The 18,304-nt window shown below is 48.2% G+C and overlaps 2 protein-coding genes across 7 annotated transcripts in view; both read right to left on the bottom strand.

The window, feature by feature from the left end:
- Positions 1–5,742, bottom strand: part of LOC114248401 (AMP deaminase 2) — a 57,467-nt gene extending 51,725 nt beyond the window's left edge. For all 6 annotated transcript variants that reach the window (XM_028181627.2, XM_089738430.1, XM_028181618.2 and 3 more), the window contains exon 1: positions 5,555–5,742. In XM_028181627.2, the coding sequence (XP_028037428.2) occupies positions 5,555–5,663 (109 nt within the window). In that variant the 5' untranslated portion in view covers positions 5,664–5,742. The remainder of the gene's footprint in view (positions 1–5,554) is intronic.
- A 10,578-nt stretch (positions 5,743–16,320) lies between these two features.
- ATPsynCF6 (ATP synthase, coupling factor 6) lies at positions 16,321–18,013 on the bottom strand. Its single transcript, XM_028181660.2, has 3 exons — positions 17,883–18,013; positions 17,582–17,724; positions 16,321–16,564 (listed from the first exon to the last, which is right to left on the bottom strand). Exons 2-3 carry the CDS (start codon positions 17,722–17,724, stop codon positions 16,387–16,389), a joined length of 321 nt encoding a protein of 106 aa, XP_028037461.1. The 5' UTR covers positions 17,883–18,013; the 3' UTR covers positions 16,321–16,386.
- Between the last annotated feature and the right edge of the window lie 291 nt (positions 18,014–18,304).

Below are 18,304 nucleotides of genomic sequence, written 5' to 3'. Positions count from 1 at the left end.
CAATCCAATAACGGTGCTTCTAGGTACCCTAAACACCGGTCATCGTTCTCGTCGAGCCCGTCGCTTGCGACGAAGGGTTCGGCGAGTTAATTAGTCCACAGACGCAGCCCACTGAGTTTCTCGCCGGATCTTCTCAGTGGGTCGCGTTTCCGCTCCGGTGGTAGATTCTGCGAAGCACGGCTTTTGCTAGGGTTCATGTTAGCAACAACATCAGGTTTGAGCCCTGTGAGCTCACCTACTTGCCGGATAGGCCGGTCTCTCAAGACCTTAGGTAGGGGGAAAAAGTACCAAACCAACAGACAGCGCATAGGCTAAGCCCCGTGAGCTCGTCTACCCGACCGGTGAAGATAGCATAGCCTCTCGAAGTTACCAGCAATAGATAGGAAAAAATCGCCCGTCTGCACCCGCGACACCTACAAGTTGTCAGACAAGGAGTCGCCACGAGCCTGCTGCACGGCCTCAAGCTCAAGTGTCCGGTCGATTACGTGTCATTAGTCGTCCAATTCTATTCAAATCAACACGCTATAGTTCCTAGGTGCTACACCGCAAAATATACTCTATCACCAGTAAAAAATAAAATGGCATAGTAACATGTTAAATGTTTTATCTTATCATCCCATACAGTTCGTATCTTATCCCATTGAGTGTAGCGGATATCATAAAAGCTTGAAGATCGTTTGTATGATTATCTTTCGACCAGGATGTTGAATAGATTTTTTACATTACTCTTTTTTGCATTAACTTTTCCAAAAAAAAAACCAGTGAAGTACTTATTTCGGGCACTTTTATAGCCCACTGAGTTTCTCGCCGGATCTTCTCAGTGGGTCGTGTTTCCGATTGCGAAACACGGCTCTTGCTAGGGTTCGTGTTAGCAACGTCGTCAGGTTTGAGCCCCGTGAGCTCACCTACTAGTTAAGGTTCCGCTGAAATAGCCTCTCAAGGCTATCAGCTTAGAAAGGAAAAAAAAAGCACTTTTATGGTACAAGTGTCAATGAAGTAGATCTCGGAAATTGTTCCTGAAAATACATATGCGTTATTGGTACAGCTCTACACTGAAATCACCAGACAATAGGTGTTCAGACTACTGTATAACTATATTACAACTTGTATTAGACTCGGCTATTGGTTATATTCCTAAACAACGGTGCGTTGATGGGATTCTGTCGCACACCCTGGCACAAGCGTGGTACACTTCTTTATCAAAAATAATGTATTTAAATGATAATAAAATTGTTCTCAGCAACGTACAGATAAGTCAAAAAGCACGTATAACAGGATGGCTCATTTAATCTTTTTGTCAGACTTATCAATTTAATAGTTTTAATCTATGCGAGGCTGATTGTTGCTTAGCGTGTATAATGATGTATAATGACGGCAGTAGGACCTCTTGTAAGTCCGCACGGCTAGGCACCATCACCCTGCCTATTTCTGCCGTGAAGCAGTAATGCGTTTCGGTTTGAAGGGTGAGGCAGCTGTTGTAACTATACTGAGACCTTAGAACTCATATCTCAAGGTGGGTGGCGGCATTTACGTTGTAGATGTCTATGGGCTCCGATAACCACTTAACACTAGGTAGGCTGTGAGCTTGTACATCCATCTACGCAATAAATAAAAAATATATATTGGATACAGCAGTCAGTACAGCAGCTTTCAACTAAAGCAAACATACGCAGAACACGTACTCGAAGAGTATGAAAACTTGACAAGTAAGCTACAAGCCATCAAACCTACTCTTTGTAATTTCGTTCAGACAGTCTAGCAAAGGAAGCATGTTAATGAACCTTTGAAAGTGCTCTCCTATGAACTGCTATTCAAACAGGATGTCACCCATTTAGTGGATTTAAGGCACGTCGTACACTAGCAGTAGGACAGATCGTTTGGAACATCTGTGTCTGCGGAGGGACTTCGCTTCTCTATGTACCGTATGTTCCATGGAGAGTGCTCCGAGGAATTATTTGAGATGATTCCATTATCTCGTTTTTGCTATCGCACCACCCGCCACCGGAGTAAAGTATATCTATACTACCTGGAGCCACTGCGTTCATCCACAGTGCGTTTCCAGAGATCTTTTTTGCCAAGTACCATCCGTCTTTGGAATGAGCTCCCCTCCACGGTGTTTCCCGAGCGCTACGACTTGTCTTTCTTCAAATGAGGCTCGTGGAGAGTACTCAACAGTAGGCAGCGGCTTGGCTCTGCCCCTGGCATTTCTGAAGTCCATGGGCGACGGTAACCACTCCCCATCAGGTGAGCTGTATGCTCGTCTGCCTACAATGGGTAATAAAAAAAAGTAGGTTTGACCTCGTGGCTCAGGGGAGTAAATTAAATTTTATGCACCCGCCAATACCTTCGATATTGACAGTTGATTGCTTTTCGATTACTTTTTCCTTCTTTTTTTTCTAACCTAACCTGCTAACCTTGAGAGGCTATGCCAGCGTAACCTAACGAGTAGGTGAGCTCTCGGGGCTCTAACCTGGGGACGTTGCTAACACCAGCCCTAGCAAGAGCAGTGCTTCGCAGAATCTTCCACCGGGTCGGAATCGCGACCCAGTGAGAAGATCCGGGGAGAAACTCAGTGGTTCGATCACTATAACATACTTATAAATAAGTAAGCGAAACATAAAATGCGTATCCACAAACAAGGTCGTTCTATTTTATTGATGAAGTAAGCAATGAAGCAATGAGGCCTAATTTCACTATCAGTAGCTTGTTTACTGCTCATTACACCGAACAATGCATACTATACACTATATTCACATGTCTTAAACAAGCGTGTGAAAGCATACCATTTTATTTGTTCGATAAAGGCAGCATTCCATTTGAAACCAATTTTGAGTGCACGTGATACTTGATGAGGTCTTAGATAAACAATTGATATTATAGCTAAAGGGGTTCTAAGTTGGTATTTTACGTGTGGTGACCATTCCTTACAAATATTGAAAATGCCAAGGACACACCTAAAATCGCAAGACTCTTTTCAAACCTCCTTTGCAGCAAGAAACGTAACGACGCTCTAAAAATGAATTCTCGAAAAATATGAAAAAATACAGTATTTCTAAGTAGATACAATGAACTTTGCTCAGTTAGGATTTAGTGTAATGACTAAAGAACAATAAGAGATAATTTCGAACAAATTCCCAAAGCGTTTCCCCATGGAACATACGGTAAATAGAAAACCAAAATACAGAATGACCAAATCAGCCCGTAGATAGGAATGTAGAACTAACTATCCGTGGAACAAGACTGCCAATGAGCTGAACGGTTCTTTTCTGTATTGAGTCAAATAGAAGTAAGCGTAGGGTATTTTTCGAGGTAATCCTCTATCATCACTTTTAATCTTTAAGTGTATATTAGTAACTACTCAACATCGGCAAAGTGGAAGGAAAGAGGGCTAGGAGGCGTAGTCCCATGCGCTAGTACAATCAAATTAAGACGACATTGGATTCCAGCATCAATGTCACTATCTACTACGCAGAGGAAAGGAAAGAATGATGGAAGATAGACCTAAGAAAAGTTCTCCGTAAAGGTCACGACCCTTAACACTGAGGAACACGATGTAAGGGAGGAAGGGGGAGTGTTTATTTATAGTGTATAATAATAATAAGCGTGATTGTCCCACACTTGGGCCCGCGGATCAGAGAACAGATAGGAACAGTATTCAACGTAAAGGTCAATCTTCGATTTGTATTTCAGAAACCTTGACCAGGGCTGCTGTGCCATTGTAGTTATATCATCTTTGTAACTTGCCTAACACCTGATAACAACCCTTACCTAATCTATATCCTTCAAGCCCCCTTAGTGATATACTCATGGAGACGGTCATTATATTGTCATTCATATCATTCAACATCACAGTCACATTATTCAATTCATTCATAGCCAACAAAAGCTCTAGGACAACACTCAGACGTGTGAAGTGGTTAAATAATCATAATATGTTCTCTTTGCTCGTAATTCAGTGGGCGTATAAATTCGTTATGAAAAGATTTATTGATACTAACTACCGATTGATCTAAATTAAGAATCTCGGTGTATTTTCTGGATTATAATGGCCAGAAATAAGCTTTTTGTATTTATACAGATGACAGAGATTGAGAAATTAGTCGAAATAAATATAAACTTCGATTTCAGCACTAAATAGGTTCTGAAACACAGTTTTGACGTTAACTCACTTTAAAGAGTTTTGTTTATTGTCTTCATAGTAAAATGACCATACAATTCATCTGATCGTGAACGGTCACCGTCACTAAATACACGTGTTAATGTCGGGGTCAAATCAAGCCACTTCTCAAAAGTATAAAATTAAAATTGATTACGTCTAGTAATTTGTTGACATAAAGAATTTTAAAGGAGTCATTTTTTATGTAGGTAATTGAATCTAAACCGGAGTACCGTTATGTTATTTAGTGCAACTGTAGCCTCACTCACGGCCTGTGATCTCACAGGACCTCCTAACACGTCATCAACAAATAACCAATTATTTTCGATTGTTATATGGGAAATAGATCTGGTTTTAATAGGGTAGCTCTTTTACTACTCTAGTCAGATTATAGTCGCAGTGGCCCTGTTTTTCTAGTATCCAGAGCCTAACATATGTTAAACACGGGCCTGTTTATGCCAATTATGGAGATTTTGTAGGTCGCAATTCTCTTGGTATTGGGATTTCGGAACGCCTTCCGGAATGGTTGGATATTCATTATTTCTACTGGCTCCGGAGATCAACGGAAGGTACCGCGTGGGCCGTAAGCATGAGCTCGTTTGCCTATCTCAGCTAATTAATGACAAAAAAACTCATATTATGTATAATAGAACGCCAAGATCAAGAAAACTCTGTCTTATAAATTTGAGTAAGTTATAATCAATCAATTAAATATTATATCTAATAAATAGTAATGTGCCTAAATTAGGTCACGTTCGCGGTAGAATATCGCACAGATATTTTCTTATAATTAGATTATTATAAAATAGGAGCTGTAAATACATATTTTAGACACATGAGCCGGTCAGCTGTGCATAGATATTGATCCGGCAATGCGGCGGAATAAAATAGTTAGCATTTCAACGTAGATACGAAGTTCTGAAAGTATATTTTCGTATGGCAGCCAGTGTCACAGCATTTCAGTGTCAAGTCGCACTGGTAGCTTTTTATGGCTTATTACAAGAATAAATTTACGCATTAATTCTAATGAAATAACTAAAAACAAAGCATGAAAATCATGTTAGTCTCTTGGGATTTTTATATGTAGCTGAAATGAAATAGCTGGAAAAAATTAAAACAGCTGATTTTTATTTATCGAAATGACTCTTAATTAGTCATATGGTACGCCACATATTATACGCGTTTTAGTTTTTCCGTTTTATTACTTCATCTGATCATATTTTTAATTTTTTTAAATATAATTATAAAAACTTAATTATTTTCCATTAAAATTTCATCTTTGATTCGTCACATTTATGGGACCATTGATCTAACAATTAATAATATTTTGTCAACAAACTGACAAACGACAAACAAATTAACAAACCACGCTGTGTTACTCGCAAACTGAGTACTCACCGACTCGTTTATTCAATAGTGGCGTTGTCCTGCCCGGCTCTTCATCTTCCACATCAACATCGAATGAGAATGGAAAATTCTTCGTTGAACCAACGAATCCTGCGGCCATGGCGATTACATGAGTTTTTTAGCAGTGTCTAACGCGAGACACGTGCTCGCGACGCGCTTTGTCTACAATAACTGCAAGGACGCGGACTGGAGAGTTGCTACGAAATAAATTCCGTGATAATAAATGAATGCGGCGCGGAATTGTGTGCTCAACGAATAAAAAATATCCTGTTATTGATAAGAAGAGATTTTAATCATAGCTGTAAACCAATAGACATTGTGGCTCTAAGTTATGTCCGTCTGATCGGATGCCTATATTTCTAGATTTAGCTCAAAGTAAGTATTTTATTAGATCGTATTATTCTTCTTGGCCCGCTTATGATCTACCTAGACACAAGCCTACGCCACATTACCTCTGAATTTTTACTTTTTATTGATAAATCAGAATCTGTACCTAATAAAATACTTATATTTTTTATTTTATTTAACAACTAGCGACACGCCCTCGCTTCGCTTCGGAAACATTAAAACACACATGAAACCAAAAAAATAAAATATTTTTTTTTTTTTTAAAAAGTAGCCTATGTTCATCAGGGACAATGTCGGCTTCTAATGGAAAAAGAATTTTTCAAATCGGTCCAGTAGTTTCGGAGCCTATTCGAAACAAACAAACAAACAAATCTTTCCTCTTTATAATATTAGTATAGGAGTACCTTAATCATTAGCACCTCTTATACTTATTATTTTAGACTGTCTAACGTTAAATCAATTTATCAGTGAGTATAGTTTTACGCATTCCTGGAAAATAGATTTCTAATACGCGACAACACCACACGAAAACTGGCCAGTCAGCACCCCATAGGCACTTCAATTAAATACAACGAATAAATCAATATTAGTACTAGATAATCAATATTAGTACAATAATTTAATTATCAGAAATCAATGTTTTGATAACTTGTAACAATACATAATAATAGTGATTTTTTTGTTCAACTGAAGTTTCATTTATTCTGCATTTTCGGACTACTCACTTGAATATATTTTATGTAGGTACTTACTTTTTATTGCCCTAGATGAGTAGACGTGTTCATGCACTGGCTGGTAATAGCATTTTACATAAAATATTTTCTAAGTCGAAATGTGCCAATGTGAATCTTCCAATGAAGGGACATATACCTACATTACATTTACTGGTGGTAGGACCTCTTGTGAGTCCGCACGGGTAGGTACCACCACCTTGCCTATTTCTGCCGTGAAGCAGTAATACTTTTCGGTTTGAAAGGTGGGGCAGCCGTTGTAACTATAGTTGAGACCTTAGAACTTATAAGCAATAAAAAAAATACTACAGGTTCGTGTTTCAATTCTTATTTTATTTTTATTCTTATTGGAAAAAAAACTATATAAAATATGAATCCTGGCATTGTCATATTACTCGATACGAGCACACGGGGCGTCTTATCACACACATAGGTCAAGGACCCTTCTATAGAAATTGTAGGAATCCTACACAGTACTTACACTGTCATATGAACAAACGAATGAAACGCAATAGTTTCCATCCCATGAACACCGATAAACACAATAATTTATTGATGGAGTTTACCCAGTGATAGTCTTGCGAAAATTGAGGATTAGGATAGAATTTATAGCTTTGAAACCTCACTATACTTATGCCATACTAACGTCATTAAGAGATGAAGATCTTCTTCTTCTTTGCCTCGACCTTATCCCGCGGATATTTCTATTACATTCTCCTCTATCAGCCGTCACCTAAAAACTCACTCCTCTTTCTCATTCACACACTACATCCATGTCTTCTTTGGTCAACCTCTTCCCCCTCTACCTTGCACTACCATTTCCATACATCTCCTAGAGATAAAGATCAGCTGAGGAAATTATGGTCATAGGATTACTGGAACACTGCAGATAAATTAAGGAATAAAATTATTTTTGATGCTTTAATAGTATGCGTTTTATGTTACACAAATAGATACTATGTATTCTATAATTTTTTTATTTCTCAATAAGGAATACTCACACATACCACAGCACTCTCTACAACACCCTTGATTGACTCGTAACGAATGCCTTAGGCATTAAGGCCACCACTGTACGCTTGTGCATAAAGTTGAATAAATAAATAACATTTTAAAGGGTTCTTTTTACGTAACTATAATAGCGGACTGGTGGGCCACCTCATATTCCGGTCACCGTCCTCGTCGAACCCGTCGCTTGCGACGAAGTACGAAGAGCTCGACGAGCGAATTAACCCATGGACACAGTCCACTGAGTTTCTCGCCGGATCTTCTCAGTGGGTCGCGTTGCCGATCCGGTGGTAGATTCTACGAAGCACTGCTGTTAGTAGGGCCAGTGTTAGCAACAGTCCGGTTTGAGCCCTGTGAGCTCACCTACATGTTAGGGCGAAGCTGAAATAGCCTCTCAAGGCTATCAGCATAGGCAGAAAAAAAAAACTCACATTAAGGTCATTGAGCCCATAGACAGTGAATCGCTTTGCACCATAAAATTGATAAGAATTTTTATACAGGCTGCCCTACACTTCAAACCGAAACGCACGATTGTTTTGCAGCAGAATGTCAGGATTATGGTACGGACCTGATTAAGCAGTTTATTTGGGACGATTCTTCTTCTGGATGGTCGATGTCTATGGGCGGTAGTAACTTTCCATCAGCTGCGTCCGCAACCTCATTTACTTTCGGAGGCAAAGAAAAAAGGTTATGCTCGACCGAACTCCCTCAAACTTAGGTTGTCTTGGGTTGTTTCTTACCCCGGGATCTGGACGGGACCTGCAGCACGCAATGATTGCGTGCTGCGGGTCTCGCCTGCGAGGGAGATGCTGGACTTCCACCGGGCGCGTCCGTAGGTGGCGGATCACGGGATCCTCTGGGCGACATTCCCAGAGGTATCGTCCGATCTTTTTCGTTGCAAGGATTCTTAGGTTTAGGTCCTAGGTTTAGGATTAGGTTTAGATATAGGTTAAGGTCCTAGGTTTAGGATTAGGTTAAGGTTTAGGTTTAGGATTAGGATATTTTAGCTAGGCTTTGCAACGAAAGAGATCGGATGACGCGGACCAAATCAGCACTAGGAGGAGCGGAAGGTCGGCGCCCTCCACACTCTTCACTAAGTGAAGAGTGCTCCTTCTGGAGAGTGCAGCTTCCGATGGCACCGGTTTGCCGGCATGCCGTGAGCGGTGACACCCTGTGCCCCGTTGTCGTGGAAGTGAGCCGGCGTTGCATGTCTGTGACTGCTGGCCGCTGGTTGCCATGTCCCCGGCTTCGGCTACAGGGGAGCGCCCCTCAGATATGGGGGGTACCGGTTCGCCGGCGTGGCTCCGTGGTTGCTCGTTTCGAGCGTCGGGCGGTGGTCTACCGAGTTGCCCTGGGCATTCGGTGGGCGACCGGCCAACCCGTAATCCCCACTGAGTGGGGGGCGGTGACCGCTGCCGCAAGGCACGGGGTCGCGAGGACGTAAACCTCTATAAAAAATACCCCAATCCCAAGCTCCGATGCCTAGCGAAGGGATGAATGGCTGGAGGGAGTTCAGTCCCAAGGGCATCACTCGATCCCAGGGGACCAAACCCCTGGTTAAATAACAAAGGAAAAAAAAAATGAAAATGGCCAATTGCAAACAGATATTACCCCAGGAGGGTACCTCTCGCTCAGCGGGAGGAGAATCCCTCCGTGCCTCTGAGCAATCGGAGGCACGCTGCCCCTCGTATTCTGGGGGGGGCAACAATTGCCAAGAGGAAGGCGGCGGCAGCACGAGCCGCGAAAGGGAGAGGATCCCACTCGTGCACCCCGAGCGCTGTGACAGTGCGCTCTCACTGCGCTCGACCCAAAGCTCCGCAAGGGGCTGCGTGTCGAGCGGTCGGGAGTCGCCACTTTTCGTCCACGACAGCGCCGGACTTTTCGTCAGTCGGAACCAGGCTGACCCGAGAGCTCGAAGGAAGCGGAAGTCGGTCAAACGACCGGCGGCTCCCGCTCCCTCCGAGTCCTCGGAGGTGGAACCCGCACCTGCCAAGTTCCTGGCAGTCGAGGAAGGGCTGGTGAATGCTACGGCGTTACCCCCCATAGGATGCGGACCTGCACGAAATTTGACGGTGACCTACGGCGAACCGGTTGTCACCACCCCGGTGCGGACCAGTGCCTCCCGCCGTAGAGATGCAGCTCATGTGAGGGAAGGTGAGGTTGAGCGACTATCCCGCTCCCTTGTCAAAGAAATGGAGGCTACGGATCCACGGGGGACATTCGTAGTCTCGAAGGAGATTGTCTCCGCGGTGGCGACCAAATCGGGCTCGTTGAAGGGCACATATGTGCAAGCCCTGAACCGCGTGGCCACCGCCGTGGAGACACGACTGGACGATCTCCTAAAACGGACAAGCACGGACGAAGTGATTAGCCTGCGGTTGCAAATGGAGCAACTGCAGGCACTATACACTTCCGTCCAAGTAGAAAACGCGGAGCTTCGTGCGGAGAGTGCTCGGGTGCGGGAGGAGATGGCCAGGATGCGTGTGGTCCTTGACGATGTCGTGGGATGCCAAGGCAGCTCGGCCTCTCCGCCACCCGTGCCCTCACAGCAGGAAGCAACGGATAAAGACCGCGAGATAGAGGAACTAAAGAGGTGTCTCGCGATAATGGAGGCCCGCACGTCTACGGTGGAACGCGCAAGGCCTCCACTGGCGCACGAGCGGCCTGTGCCCACAAATGCGACAGCGACCGCAGTTGTACCAGCGCCCACGGGGGCTGCAGCCAAGGTGCGTATGGCACCCGCCACACGAACGGTGCGCAGCTCTCGTGCACCGGCCAAGCCCGCTGGACGACGAACGCCCGCCCAGCCCACGAGGCCCCAAGCCGCTGCTTCTGCCCCGCCCCAGGCCGCTGCTTCTGCCCCGCCCCAGGCCGCTGCTTCTGCCCCGCCCCAGCCTGCCAAGGTGGGGCCTGGCAGAAGCCGCAAAAAGCGAGAGAGGGGCGTGAATGCCGTTGAGACGGCGCCGATCCCCCAGCCCCGCCCATTACCTCCTGCTCCGTCCAACATGGATGAAGCCTGGAACACGGTGGTGAGGCGGGGGCGAAGGAAGGCTGCAGCGCCAAGCACCCGAACCACCCCTGCGGTCGCCTCCCCTCAAGCAATGGGTCGAGCGACGACTGGGGGAGGGAGAAAAGGGCGCAAGGTGAAGAAACCGCGCGCCCCACGGTCGGCAGCGGTCGTATTAGAACTGCTGCCGGCTGGCAAGGAAAAGGGCCTCACCTATGGGGAGGTGATGGCTCGGGCGCGCGGTAGCGTCGACGTTGACGCCATAGGTGTGGAAGGGGGACTCCGAGTCCGGCAGACGGCCAGCGGGGCTCGGCTGTTGGTATGTCCTAGTGCTGACTCCGGCGCGGCCGCAGACAGACTGGCAGCCCGGCTTCGCGAAATTCTGCCGGACCCGGAAGTGGTGCGCATAGATAGGCCTGTCAAGATGGCGGAAGTCAAAGTGACGGGCCTGGATGAATGTGCCACTAAGGAGGAAGTGGCCGCCGCTATTGCGTCGCAGGGCAACTGCGCCCTCGCACAAGTGAAGGTGGGGGAGCCTCGGAGTTGTTACTCTGGATCTTTCACTGTGTGGGCGCGTTGCCCTGTGCAGGTGGCCACTCTTTTGGCCACGCCTCCACAAGGTCGGCCCGCCGACTCGCCGGGGAGGCTGCGCGTGGGCTGGGTGATAGCCCACGTGCAGTTGCAGGAGGCACGTCCATGGCGATGCCTCCGGTGTTTTGGCACCGGTCACGGCCTCGCCAAGTGCTCATCGGCTGTGGATCGCAGCGGACTTTGCTTCCGTTGCGGTCAGGCTGGGCACAAGGCAGCCTCTTGCAGCGCCGCCACGCCACACTGCGTGTTGTGCGACGCGGCGAAGCGGCGGGCCGATCATCGAGCTGGAGGCCCGGCCTGCTGTTCCGCCCCCTCTTCCACAAAGAGGCGGCGTGGCGGGAAAAAAGAGAAGAAAAAGGCAGAGAGAGAGCCGGCTGCACGTGAAGCAGCCGGCCCGTCAGTTCCCGCCGCGGCCGTCGAGCCGCAAGGCGGGACGGAAGACGAGGGAGCGATGGATGTGACACCTCAATAATGGGTCACGTCCATCGCTTCCTCCAAGCGAATGTGAACCACTCCGCCAGGGCGCAGGATCTCCTCGTCCACACCATGGCGGAGTGGTTCATCGACATCGCGATCGTCGCGGAGCCATACTTTGTACCTCCCGACCGAGGATTCCTGGGCCGGAGATGCCGATGGCTCTGTGGCGATCGTGATGCGACAGTCGGCGGCGTTACCCCCCCTTGGAATGGTGGCCAAGGGACCCGGGTACGTCGTAGTTAGGGTCGACGAAACCGTCGTGATCGGGGTGTACTTCTCTCCGAACAGGAGTCTCGCCGAGTTCGAGCAGTTTCTGGGTGGGCTCGAGGCGTTGATCCATCGCTTCGAGTCTCGCCCGTTGATACTGGCGGGGGACCTCAACGCCAAATGTACGGCGTGGGGTTCCCCTCGCACGGACTCACGCGGCGAGTTCCTGTCGGAGTGGGCCTTCGCGACCGGCCTCTGTCTTTTGAACAGAGGTTCGGTCGCGACCTGCGTGCGGTGGAATGGGGAATCACACGTGGACGTCTCGTTTGCGTCCTCATCCGCCGCGCGCCGTGTCCTTGGCTGGCGTGTCCTCGAGGGGGCGGAGACGCTCTCGGACCATCGGTTTGTCCGATTCGAGCTCTCTGCTTCCAGCTCGTTGAACGCGCCGGCTGAAGACGCCCGCGGCGAGGAGGAGCTCCCGCGTAGCGCTCCCCGATCATTCCCACGATGGGCACTGAAGCGCCTGAACAAGGTGCTCGCGGTGGAGGCGGCCACAGTGGCCGCGTGGGCGCCGATGCCCGCGCGTCTAGTGGACGTGGAGTCGGAGGCCGACTGGTTCCGGGGTACAATGCGTCGCGTCTGCGATGCTTCGATGCCCCGGATCAGCGGTCGCGCTCCACGTGGTGGTGCGTATTGGTGGACGCCCGAGATCGCGCTCCTCCGAGAGGAGTGCGTGCGGGCTCGCCGCCGAAGCGCCCGCCACCGCCGTCGCCGCCTTCGCGATGCGGACTTCGCGGAGGTAGCGGCCCGCCTGCATGCCGACTGCCGTCAGAAGCAGGAGGCACTGCGGCGGGTCATCGGCGAGGCCAAGTCTCAGAGCATGAAGACGCTCCTAGAGACGCTCGACCAGGATCCCTGGGGGCGCCCGTACCAAACGGTCCGCAAGAAATTGCGGCCGTGGGCGCTCCCGGTGACAGAGCGTCTCCAGCCTCAGCAGCTGCGGGAGATTGTCTCCGGGCTGTTCCCGCGGATGGAGAGGGACTTCGAGCCCCCCTCCATGGGCGCGCCGCCACGGGGTGATGTGAGCGGTGATGCCCCTGCTGAGGTGGTCCCTCCGAGCATCTCGGAGGAGGAGATTCGTGCGGCCGTGTCGAGGATGCGGAGGAAGGACGCGGCCCCCGGCCCTGACGGTGTTCATGGTCGGGTCTGGGATTTGGCCTTCGGTGCCCTTGGGGACCGGCTCGTGCGGCTCTTTGAAGCCTGCCTCGAGTCGGGACGGTTTCCGAAACAGTGGAAGACGGGCAGACTTGTTTTGCTGAGGAAGGAGGGACGCCCTGCAGACTCACCTGCGGGGTACCGTCCAATCGTGTTGCTGGACGAGGCGGGAAAACTGCTCGAGCGAGTGGTGGCCGCCCGCATCGTCCAGCACTTGACGGGGGTGGGTCCCGATCTGTCAACGGAGCAGTTCGGATTCAGAGAGGGCCGCTCGACCATCGACGCGGTGATGCGCGTGCGCGCCCTCTCTGATGAGGCTGTCGGCCGGGGCGGGGTTGCACTGGCGGTGTCCCTGGACATCGCCAATGCGTTCAACACCCTGCCCTGGTCGGTGATCGCAGGGGCGCTGGAGTATCACGGCGTCCCTGCGTATCTCCGTCGGCTGGTCGGGTCCTACCTCGAGGACAGGTCGGTCATGTGCACCGAGCACGGTGGGGCGGTGCTCCGCTTCCCCGTCGAGCGCGGTGTCCCACAGGGGTCGGTCCTTGGCCCTCTCTTGTGGAACATCGGCTACGACTGGGTCCTGCGGGGTGCCCTTAGCGCTCCTCTCCCGGGTCTAAGTGTAGTTTGTTACGCGGACGACACCTTGGTCGTGGCCCGGGGTAGGGACTTGCGCGAGTCTGCCCGTCTTTCCTGCGCGGGGGTGGCCTTCGTCGTCGGCAGGATCCGAAGGCTGGGTCTGGAGGTGGCGTTCGATAAATCCCAGGCCCTGTTGTTCCACGGGGCCCGGAGAGCGCCGCCTCAGGGGGCCCACCTCGTGATCGGAGGCGTTCGCGTCGAGATCGAGGCGACCGGGTTGCGGTACCTCGGCCTCGTACTGGACGGTCGTTGGAGCTTCCGTGCTCACTTCGAAAGATTGGGTCCCCGACTGATGGCAGCCGCCGGCTCGCTGAGTCGGCTGTTGCCGAACGTCGGGGGTCCCGACATGGTGGTGCGCCGCCTCTACACGGGGGTGGTGCGGTCAATGGCACTGTACGGGGCGCCCGTATGGTGCCACGCCCTGACCCGTGACAACGTCGCAGCGTTGCGACGTCCGCAGCGCGCGATTGCGGTCAGGGCGGTTCGTGGGTACCGCACCGTCTCGTTCGAGGCGGCGTGCGTGCTCGCCGGGACGCCTCCCTGGGACCTGGAAGCGGAGGCGCTTGCTGCGGATTACGCGTGGCGATGTGATCTCCGCTCCAGGGGGGAGCCGCGTCCCGGCGCGGCGGAAGTTCGAGCGCGGAAGCTTCAATCTCGGCGTGCCGTGCTCGAGGCGTGGTCTCGCCGCCTGGCGGACCCCGCCTACGGGCGACGGACCGTCGAGGCGATCCGCCCGGTCCTCTCGGACTGGGTGAATCGCGACCGCGGACGTCTCACCTTCCGAGCGACGCAGGTGCTCACGGGACACGGCTGTTTCGGTCGCTACCTGCACCTCGTCGCCCGGAGGGAGCCGACGCCGAAGTGCCACCATTGCAGTGGCTGCAATGAGGACACGGCGGAGCACACGCTCGCGTGCTGCCCCGCTTTCGCGGAGCAGCGCCGCGTCCTCGTTGCAAAAATAGGACCGGACTTGTCGCTTCCGACCGTCGTGGCTGCGATGCTCGGCAACGATGAGTCCTGGCAGGCGATGCTCGACTTCTGCGAGTCCACCATCTCGCAGAAGGAGGCGGCGGAACGGGAGAGGGAGAACTCTTCCTCCCTCTCGGCGCCGTGCCGCCGCCGTCGAGCCGGGGGTCGGAGGAGGGCGTTTGTCCAGCTCCGGCCCCTATGAGGAGGCAGTCTCCTCCCGGTGATGGTCACGGGGCGACCTAAGGGGGCTGAGACTGCGCCGCACGCTACCGTCACTCTAGCGCGCTGGCACCAGGAGGACGGGACGACGCGTCGGCGGCTGCGGACTGCGATGCGGTCCGCATTCTCGTCGTCGCTGTCGTCGCCGAACATACTGTGGAAGAGCAACCCGGTCGGCGGTGTATCGCGTTCCGACCCGGCAGGCTGGTTCTGGCCCAGCGGGGTATCCCGGAACACCAGCGGCATCGCCCGGGCGGCCTGAAGGGCCGCCGTACCGCGGAGACTGACGTCGTTGGTCGTCGACTATCGCCTCGACGACCCGTCGGTCGGGCGTCCTCGGGGTGGCGCCGCGTGTCTGGTTGTAGTGTTGACCGCGGGAACCCCCCTACTCTGACCGGGTTTTGACCCCGGACGGAGATCGGACGCCGGGTGTAAGAGTGCAGGGGAGTCGTTTAGTGGGTGGGCCCTAAATTCCTTGGGCCCGCGGTCTGCTCTCAACACCTGCAGATCGTAGAGTCTCACATACCCCGCGCGCCCCCTAGGCGCGGGGACCTCGTAGGAGGTTCGGCCCTCGGCCCGGAAAAAAAAAAAAAAAAAAAAGGGTTGTTTCTTACCTATTATTAAAACAACCGGACTTAAAAAACCCTTTCCAAGCGTATTCCATAATCCGCTATGATGCTCAATGTACCAAGTTGTTATTTCGTATAGCCATTTTCTACTTTATTATTTAGTTACAAAATATTAGAAATAAACATCAGAGTAAATAAGTAGGAGAATGAGAGATATGGTATTTAAAACTAAATTACATGGATCATTGGATCAGATAGTCTTATGTATGAAAATTTGGATGAAAAAGTAGTCTAATCTATCTGTATATTTTGAAAATAACTGGCACAGTCCCTGCTCTCCTAGATAAGCTGGTTCTCATCCCATTTTGGTGAACCTGGAAAGACCTCCAGGTCACCGATTAGATCAACCCTCCATACATATAACTGGCATCTATAATAAAACGGTCACAATGATCTGGATCAATTTTTATATTTAGTTAAGGTTTGGTTTCATAAGTGTATTCATATATGTAAACCAATGTAGAAGGTATCAAACCTGAAAAACAGACCATCTTGTAGTTTGTAAAGCCAATAGTCTTATTCTGACGAAATTTGTTCAAAGCTTGAGTCCTGGTATTGAATAGACACATAGAGGAAGATAACAATTTCATGCCACTGCTCAGCATAGATCCTCGCTCACATGATACAAAGTGTAGTCCTAGGAAGCAATGGTGCAGGTGGAAAGCTAGTATAATAATAATTATTATTTTTGGAAAATAACAGATTAAAACTAAAATAAAACTAATACAATAATTTATTGTAACCGCTTATAACTTTAAACGTCCTTCAGTTTAGACACTACATTCACTTCTTGGGGGCGGCCTGTTCATCAATGGGGTCCAGCTTAGGTTCTTCAAATTTCAGAGATGGGAATGCTGTCATGTCAATTCCGGGACCCCCTCCATACTGCTTCTCAAGCTTTTCTAATTCAGTTTTCAGCTCTTTCTCAACAGCAGGGCTGGCATCTGGGACTTTGCCACCTCTGGAATTGAATTAATTGTTGGTGTAAATGGATATACAAAATAATCAAGAAGAGACATTAAGGAGTGGTTGAACTCAGTTGTATGTAGGTATATATTTTAATTTAATAATATTTATTTTAGCCAATTTTTCCAGATGTATAAATTTATTATATATTTATTATTATTTATTATATAATATCAATTTAACTAGATATAGATAAATGTTCATTTTGCAAATCTATTTGATATCTTTAAATAAGCAATTGTTATTTTTATAAATATATTTCGTACTTAACATATGCTGCCTATTCTTTTGACACACATTTTTTTTGTTCATTGAGTGATTGAAGAAATCACTCTGAGTGACAACACTCCCTATTATTGTACTTATGTATTATTAAACTGGTAATCTTAAAACTACACGACTAAACTAGTCACCATATTGTACAAAATATTCAGAATACAGTATTTTTCATATAATTAGAACTACTTTTACAATTTAGTTTTATGTTTTTTATTGTGCAAATATTTTCATCTAAAATAATATTATAACTGTAAAAAAGGCAAGGGTAAACAATAAAGGTAGTACATATTGTTGTGTTTACGACTACAACTTTGACTATGTGATTGTGTTTACGACGAAACCCAAAGAAAATACTATAATGATATAGTCTTATTTTATTTGGTTTTTATTTTATTTATTGGGTTCCAACATGTTATACATCAGCACAGAATATTACACGTATCATATACATTGATTTCACACTAAATGCTAACACAATTACAGGTACCGACTGCATGCAGTCTTCAGGACTCTCACTTAATATTCAACGAATTACTTAGTACCTACCAATTTTTTTTCGGTAGTCTTATAATTCTATTTGAAAGGATATTATTGAATGTCAGGTTAAATAAGAAGTTTAGAAAATAATTTATTTAGCACATTTTTTATCGAGTGGGTCGTTTGTTACTCCTTTGAATAACAAAGACGAAATGAATACCGCAATTAGGGTTTAAAATTTTAGTTTTCAACTTACGCGCTCTTCTGTTTGTATTCCCTGATTTTATCTAAAAACAGCTGTTGGATGGGATCGGTAGCTTTCTGAGCTGCCGCTAAATTTCTAGTGACCATCATGGAAGTGGTCGCTGCCCTCAAACCAACCAGTTTTGATACGAGCATCTGAAAATGATCGATCTAACCTCAAATACAAGTTACATAACTGCGTAAAAGTACTCTGTTAATAGTTGTATCGTTTATAGGATAGTTAAAATAAGCATATTTAAAATAAATTGTTGTTTTTAGATAATAATACCTTAAAACTTAAAAGATTAACTTACATTTCTAATTCCTATCGATCAGGGAATTTCTCCAAGAATTTTCAGTTTTGACAGTGAAATTGACAAGCAACAAAGAGTGGACAAAGTCAAAAAAGTTGACAGTTAGAGCTGTGACAAGCGAATGAACTATTGTACTAATCTGTAGTGTATAGTCGATGGATCTAATGATCGTTAAAATAAGCAGCTCAACCATAACAACCCACAGAAGAATCTTATTCCTGATATGAAGCTAAAGATCGCAGCAGATAAAGAGAAATCGTGCCGGAGAAACTGATGTAGTGTGGGAGTCACGACCTTCAGTAATGAGGAAAACGACGCGAGGAGGAAGATTCCTGATATTTTGTTGCTTTTTAATTCTGAACTCTCTAAACACAATGTAATCTTTTCAATTATCGGCATCACATTAGTGAATTCCACAAAAA

Source organism: Bombyx mandarina, chromosome 25, assembly GCF_030267445.1.
Source record: "Bombyx mandarina strain Sakado chromosome 25, ASM3026744v2".
Classification (NCBI taxonomy): Eukaryota; Metazoa; Arthropoda; class Insecta; order Lepidoptera; family Bombycidae; genus Bombyx; species Bombyx mandarina.
This window is presented reverse-complemented; position numbering and strand designations above follow the sequence as displayed.

What these genes read in the sequence shown, in the direction of transcription:
- ATPsynCF6 (XM_028181660.2), bottom strand. Translation starts at nt 17,724, where the DNA reads ATGCTCGTATCAAAACTGGTTGGTTTGAGGGCAGCGACCACTTCCATG. An exon ending in GAATACAAACAGAAGAGCGC is followed by an intron (nt 16,565 to 17,581) that starts GTAAGTTGAAAA and finishes ATTCAATTCCAG; the next exon opens with AGGTGGCAAAGTCCCAGATG.